Genomic DNA, 7,749 nt, shown 5'->3' with positions numbered 1-7,749 from the left:
ATATTCTATAACCCACACGTGTACAATGTCTGTGATTCTTTTCTGGACGCGTGCTGACTTTCGTGTTACTGTCTGTGACCGCATACCTCCGAGTTAACCGGTGATTTATTGGCGGGAAACGGCGAAGAGAAAACAAAAGTTTAGAATCTTACACAGCAAAGGGAAATTACAAACAGTCGAACGGGGAAGTCGGAACTTTCTGAAGGAAGTTCAGTATCTTGTAAGAAATATGATAAACGAAGACGCTGGCATGAGCCGGCACAGAAACACGTCTGTTATTTCAAAATCTACCCAAACAACCAATAAGTTATTTTTAATTACGGGTTTTTGTAATAAGTTATTACTTAACAAAATATAAATAGCGTAAAAGCTAAACATTAATTTCACAAGCACCTTTTGGAACTACAAACTGCAGCTATCATACTACGTTTAGGTACAACCCCCCCACCTGAGTTGACATTGAGAAATAAATCTGAAACTACGTAATTAATAGTCAATACGCTTCAATACTATTGCTTCGAGATTTCAGTTTTCTCTGAGGTACGTACTTTGGTGTAATAACATAACAATTTTCGTTTAAAAACATGCTTTATTTAAGTTAACACAAAAGCATACGTATAAATAAGCACTTAAAAGAGCGAAACGACATGTATTGCACTGATGGAGTAACAAATGAACACGGGACCATGCTAAGTCCTGTTATTGCAGATAGACACAAAATATCGAATCTTAATGTAAACAGTAGAATGACCTTATGTTAAAATGATTAAAACTGCCCACAGGAAGAAATATTGATTCACTCATTAAAATATGAATGCGACTGATAAAGTATTCTATTATTCATTCTGGTATTTTTTTTATTTTAAATGACATGAGCTTTCGGACATAACCCGCGTGTTGTTGATCCGTTTAAATTATTCATCTCCACTGATGAATACAGGAGGTGAAAGCATTCAAGTCAAAACACATTACTGAACTGTCGTCGCCCACTTCTTGTGGGGACGAGAGCCGTTTCGAATCACGATATCAAGCGTCCAGAGAAGCAGTTTCCCAGTTTGTTTGTTTTTTTCAAATAGTTCCTCGTTTCTGAGTGATTGCTATCCATACAACACCCTTAGGTCAAGACCAGTATGCACAATCTAGGCAGTTCTTCTCTTGTGAAAGTGTGGACCAACAGTAAGGAATTCCATATCTGCCGTCGCCCGTCGTCCGTCGCATTTTGCTTTTTGTTGTGTCCCAATTCTGCCATTTACCAGTTCCAAACATGCCATTTTCCGTCGTGCGTCGCCCGTCAGCAAAAATGTTCCGGCCAACTTATCCACAGTGTTATTCTAATTTGCATACTGTAAAAATGTGGCGACTCGTTTTCATCAAATTCTGGGAAGAAATCTGCCAACCGATACAGATATTCCATCTTGTCCTCTCAATTTCACCTTGAAATCCAGAAATACTAGACGTGCTGTGGATAACAAACTGTTTATTAAATGTATTGTTAGGGGGCAATTACCACTTGGTTTAAGTTTCAGAAAATGTGACGTGTTGGATTTTGTGGGTGTGTATGCCATGGTGGATAGACCAATGAGAAAAGGTTGTCCAGCACATCAGCATTATTTATGGGGCTAACAAGTAAGGTACTGTTTAAAAGACTTCTGTGAGCCAACCTGCAAATAAAGTCATGTCTAATTTGGAGTATACAGCAGATTTCATCATAGGCATACACGCCCTTAAAATAATGTTGAATCAGTTCGTCTCTTATGAAAACTATTGGGAATCAAACATTGTAAATAATCTATTATTTACATTCCGTTCTGTGGGATATCGTGCAGGGACAGACAGAAATATCACATAGGCTATAGACCTAAAGTCTGGCTGCTAACGAGTAAAGTTACGTCTAGAGTAACTAAGTTATCGAGAAAAACAATCTACCCTAACAAAAGTCTATTTTGTTAATTTATTTAAGTAACCCAAATGATACTATTTCATATACACGTTACTTAGCCGATGTCAGGATAATATTTCTTCTTTCAAATGGAGTTTGGCGCAACTGCAAAAACGAATACATGTTCATCTTCTAGTTCTACTGCTAAAATGGTGGCGCACTATTGTGAAACGGCCGTACTAATCACAGATACAACTACCAATTTCAAAGCGCTAGTTAGGGTTGGAGCCTCGCATTTCGTGTTGATGCTGTGTGATGTAATGCAATAAACTATGAACTAGCTCGTTTTAGCTTTTCCACAAATCGAAGAAATTCAAAGACGGAAGCGCAATGTGGCATCCTTAAAGGCCCTTGTATTTTTCGTAGGCTCCCGGATTGTTGTAGGCCCAAGGCACGGTGCCTGATCAACCTTACGAATAGAGCCTTGCGTTGCCTGTCTATTAATGTATATTATATAAAACATTTTTTACTCCCACAAAAACTCACATCAATCAATTTTATGCAAAATTTTACTGTTTATGTCTGTCAACAGAGGGCGTCCTGCTGCTTCTTTAGTTCAGAATCCAGATTGGCCACGGTACGCGACATCTTGTCTAATACAGAAGGCAACTTGCGCCGCTTTACTCTTGTGAACTGAAAAAAAAACATCAAATACTGATGTGACTTTTCCAAGAAACTAATTATTCTTTCAAACCAGCAGAATAAGCAAGTGCAAGCCGATGAAAAGATTTAATAAGCTGTTTTGAGTCAGGTTATTATAATGCAAGGTATGTGACAGATCAGTGGGTTTTGTATTTCGTATGCAGAGTTATGTCCTGGGTATAATATCCGATTTACCAATAGTATGTACCATGTCTCCTTTCCATTTACGTAGTCCGAGGGGACCACTGTAAATGACAGTTGTTTTTCTCATTACCCCCATGCGTAATAGCAATTATAGTTCATATAAATGAAAGTATCAATAAACGTGTTCGTATAACCGTGTTCGAGCTCTGCTGTGTGTCCAAAGTGGTGAGTCGAGTGATAAAATTTGACGAGTCGGGGAACACACAGAAAATTCAATTGTCTCACCCTAAGCCGCTGACCGCACAGTCGGCAGTAGCGCACATTTCGAGTGCCCACCTCTGATTGGGGGGCAGGCGTTGTGTCCCGGATGTCGGGTTGAGGGGTCGAAAAGGCGCGTGCTCGATCTCCACACATTTGACTGGGTGTTAGCTTCAAATGGGAAGAACAAGAGCGAGATGTACAAATGAAAACTTGCTCCTTCCGAATTATTCATACGTCGTCATCAGGGTTACCTCCGAATTGAATTGAGGAAATATATCATTCGTAAAATATCACATTGCCAAACTAAACAACATTGATTATAGAGAATGAAAGTACCATCTAGGAACGACATTTTTTTTAATTGCTTGATAATAGCTTGTTCAAAATTACTTCAAAAGAATGTTACCTCGCGGCGTAGAAGAGTCACCGTTGTTCTGATGAGTCCAGCAAGCCTGTCGGCATCATCTGACAGTTCGGGCAACTGGTCCCCGGCGCACTGCAACCACGGTATGTACCCTTCGATTTCACACATCAAAGTCCACATTTTGTCCGTGCTCTGTTCACGAGAGGAACAACTATAGGGTGAAATTCCAAGACCGGGGGCATTCCGGGCTGCAAAGGCTTTTCTCTTAAGGAGGCACTGGAAATGAATTAACTGTGGTTCGTGCACTGGCCGTAAGAGCGCGTACATATATCAAAATAGCAACAGGGATGGTAATGTTGCAAACGCGGGGTAACAAAACTTGGTACAAAGAGTTATGATATAAACAGGGATGCATGAGAGCACAGAGGCGGTTTTATCTCACACTGCGAAATCTGTGGTGTTTTATTGGTGTTTGATTAACACCCTGGGCACACATGGTAGGCTGCCCCAGGGGAGGGCTTTTGTCACTTCATAAACGGAAAATCCACACGTAAAAAGGGCAAGGCACTCAGAAAGGAGGGAGAAGGAAATGTCTTATTACCAGGTTGAATGGCCTAAGCACTGAGTTCGAAAGAACTTGTCCACTGCCGTTACTTTCCAAACTAAAATTCTGTGAAAGATAAGAAAACAACTTTAATAAATATATAGTAATTTATACTGGAATGTTGGTCAAGATGAATTTCGAAAACATGAAAGATGCGATGTAACTAGCAGAAGACTCAATCGTGCATTCAAGGGCTGCGCAACGGAGATTCCTATGGTGACTCAGTAGCCTTCATAATGCACAGCGTATATGCGCCCTGTTCGAACGCCTCAGCCCGTGGGCTCACTAAGACAAAACTCTGTTAATTTGGTATGCTCTATCTTGGGTATAAATGATCCAGACATTAATTCTAGCCCCAGACATTGGGTTGACAAACTTTGGATGGTTGACATGATAACCCTCCTTTGGGGTAACATTTAACCCACTCCAGGTTCAGCCTGTGGGGTCTCTCTCTACCTTAATGTTTGCCCACCAGTGGCTTCAAAGTGCAGTCAGTACAAACCAGAAGACTAGATGACAAAGTGTTCAGAAACATCTCGGGCAGGTATCGAACCATATCGAATAACACCAATACTGCTATTTAATGAATGTAGGACCCTCTTTGAAAGTCCCTAGACAATGGGCTCTGAGCTGGACCAGCAGAGAGCACAGTTTTCCCAGCTGTGCATCGCTGGTTTACGAACGACTATGAAATACAAGCGTTGCAGCCGCATCGCTACCAATAAAATGAACGCTTCCGACCAACATGCTCTGTTAAACCCATGAGGGGTTGCTGCTCAGGGCAGATTGTGCACTTGAGGTAAAATCTCTGACATGAGACATTGGCGATATTTCTGCAAAAACCTTCCCCGTAATTTTGCACGGGCAGTGAAAAGTTGTAGAAATTAAGGCCCCTCTCCCAAATATGGTTTCAGCTTTGCCTTAAATTGCATTCATGAATACCTCAGACAGTCTCCCTTTTCAAAAACGTGCAACTTGAGGCTTCAACTGTCTTTTTTTACTAGCTGACTTTGAAGCTGTAAGCGTAGTAATTAGTCCAATAGTGCTACAAAATATCAAATAGGATGCAAGAGAGCCAAAAACTACAGTAATCTAATTCAATTTAAACTATTCAGGCCCACAATCGGGGATTGGTTTGGGGAATGAAGCCTGAGACGCAGCCGAAGTTCGGTATTGGAAAACGGCCTTGACCGTGTATTAACTGCCGAGATGTGATAATGCCCGTTGCGTAAATCACGTGCTTGCACCTGGATACGAGACGGTTCAATCGATTTTGATTGGTCAAGAGTCTGTGTGCACGCGGCTCGTCATGCGCGCGCCAAATCCATGTAAGGAGATTCTATTGGACAACCTGCACAAGGAATAACGTATACCCTAAAATGGACGGGAATGCAATGTTCGGGAACATAAAAGTAAATTCTATACCAAAATCGCTGGAAATCCACCATATGTTGACTTCCTTTGACTCTCTGACTAAAAAGGGTACTTATCAATGGGAATAAATAAGTTCTCGGCCGATCTTAAATCAGCTTAGGAGACTGGACGCCGATAATGTCCTCGCCTGTGGCTCGGGCATAAGTCGCGCCCATTTCCAGAGCCTATCTTGAAGGCAAGTTACAAGACCGGCCGAGCTTATATTTATGCCCTTATTAAATCCAGTGTTTTGAAAGCTGCATCATCTCCGAGCGGAGACTGAGTTCTAAGATTTAGTTAATTAAAGTAAGGCAGATAAGATCAGAAATTACTCAATGCCATCCACAGTTTACCTTGAAGTTCTCCATGAAAGGATTTATCAGACCTTTCAGCTCCAACACATAGTCCGAGTAGATATCACCAAGGCCGTCGCTCCTTGCTGGGACGTCTTCACTGACTTGCAGGGAAACCGAAGTTGGCTGCCCGGTGGTGTGGGCCACGAACAGGGCACCGAGCAGGGCTAGGCGCAACAGACACCCAAGGCTGGACGACGTAGCCTTGCTGTAGCCACTACAATTACCCATCACGCTCGAAATCACCTTTATCTGGTTAAAAGTGGCACAAGTAAACAGACTAGTCTTTGAAACAATTCTTTTCTGAATAGCGAGAACAGCAACAAATACAGTGTTTTCCTCGTGGCTGCTCTCCTACAATGACGTTTTACAATAACTTTCTTAGGAGTGTTACATGTCGACCAACAAGTGGCTTAAATAGCTATCAACAATGCCGAATCCCTAAAAATATCCGAAATTACTCATGCGATAATTATAACGAAACTTGCTTCACAAAAAATGCAGTCGATTTCCCAGAAAACATAAACACACAGAATTCGTGCTGAAAATACCGTGCACGTATTTATTGCATTGCACTCCCTCGCCAAATGGAAATTTAGAAAAAGTCCCCTGGACTCTATTCCCAAAAGGACGGAGACCACCCAAACTTGCTATATATATCAAAAGCGTGTTTTACGTGGTCCTATATCATCTTGCCTAAAACCCAAGACTGGCTTCTCTGATGTCCCTCAAAATTGATCACAAACAGACAACATTTAATTTTAAAACATAAGTCAGTCCAGTTCCTCTATCTGTATCTTACCAGGTAATTCCCCCAAAGCAGCGCAATACGGTCTTTCAGCCGAAGCACACATACGTCGTGAATGTCCGTACGTATGTTGCCGTTGGCCACGTCGTGCTTCCTGACGTAATCTGTGGAAGCCAACCCTACTCTCGTCCACGGTAACTGCGCAGGGGCGACCTGCGCCGTCGGCACGATCGCCACAAACAGCTTGGCTAAGAGCGCCAAAGCCAAATGCACACAACTAAGGTTTCCCCTGCAATCATCCACCATGTTCGAAATCAAAAGCTGTCGAGTCCAAAGTTGCAAAAGTTACTGTAGAACGTCTGTCTAGAGTATAAATTCTATTATTTTTTACTAACAAGAACGAAAACTTCTGGTGCGGTTTTGGAATGAGTATGTTTGCTTTTTGGTGTTGAGTCCGATTTATATTGCAGGCGTTCTGTCCTCACTTTTACATTTATAAGAAAATAGTCGATTTCCATGATGTTTCGTGACAAAAAATTCAACCCAGATTGGTAAAACAGTATGGCAGTGTTTTCAAGATGTGCTAAAAACCTGGAAATGATCATTTTTCGATGTACCATTTTTCTGGCCAAACATTTTACGAGAAAAGCAACAAATTGTACCTAATTTCGGAGCATTTCTAATTTACTTTCTTTGTATAAAAGTGAAAATAGCCATTCAATAAAAGTCCAGTCCATTGTTTTTGTTTATTTCTTGTTTTTCGTTTCCACTAAATGTGACAAATAGGACCACGTCATCACTGCTAATTACACAATAGCACAAAATTTGTCGTGAAATATTTCAAACTGGACATTGTTGCGAAGTGTACGTGGGGATTTTTTTTTTCACTTTTGCATGAAACACTGACGATCTTTTTGGGGGGCATCTGATTTACATGGGAAGTGGAAAACCACAGACTATCAAAATACCACTGACTTCGGAAATACCTTAAAATTGCCTAATATGCATCAAAACTCAACTACCAAAGAAATCAGATCTCACGGAACTTTAGCACAGAAAAAACTCTGACTTCATTTCTCCCTTTTTTATGTACTGTATGTATATTGATACATTTCAATCCCTACAAACTATTTTTGTCACAGGAATTGTCAATATCAACCCCTTTTGGAGGATGCGCTCATTCCTCAATATTTGAAACATCAAATATAATGTGATATTTATGGGTCTGCAACCATAAATATCACATTGACAGTAATGTCTCTTTAGTATAAGAACAGACTT

At 41.0% G+C, this 7,749-nt stretch overlaps 1 protein-coding gene across 1 annotated transcript; it reads right to left on the bottom strand.

The window, feature by feature from the left end:
• Positions 1-260: 260 nt before the first annotated feature.
• LOC110983406 (uncharacterized) lies at positions 261-7,658 on the bottom strand. The gene is made up of 5 exons (XM_022242648.2): positions 5,721-7,658; positions 3,952-4,020; positions 3,393-3,542; positions 3,011-3,154; positions 261-2,572 (listed from the first exon to the last, which is right to left on the bottom strand). Exons 1-5 carry the CDS (start codon positions 5,949-5,951, stop codon positions 2,465-2,467), a joined length of 702 nt encoding a protein of 233 aa, XP_022098340.2. The 5' UTR covers positions 5,952-7,658; the 3' UTR covers positions 261-2,464.
• Positions 7,659-7,749: the final 91 nt, after the last annotated feature.

Source organism: Acanthaster planci, linkage group LG13, assembly GCF_054643075.1.
Source record: "Acanthaster planci isolate LZ-2023a linkage group LG13, COTS_SCS, whole genome shotgun sequence".
In the NCBI taxonomy this organism is placed as follows: Eukaryota; Metazoa; Echinodermata; class Asteroidea; order Valvatida; family Acanthasteridae; genus Acanthaster; species Acanthaster planci.
The sequence above is the reverse complement of the archived record's forward strand: the minus strand, read 5'-3'. Positions and strand labels throughout refer to the sequence as shown.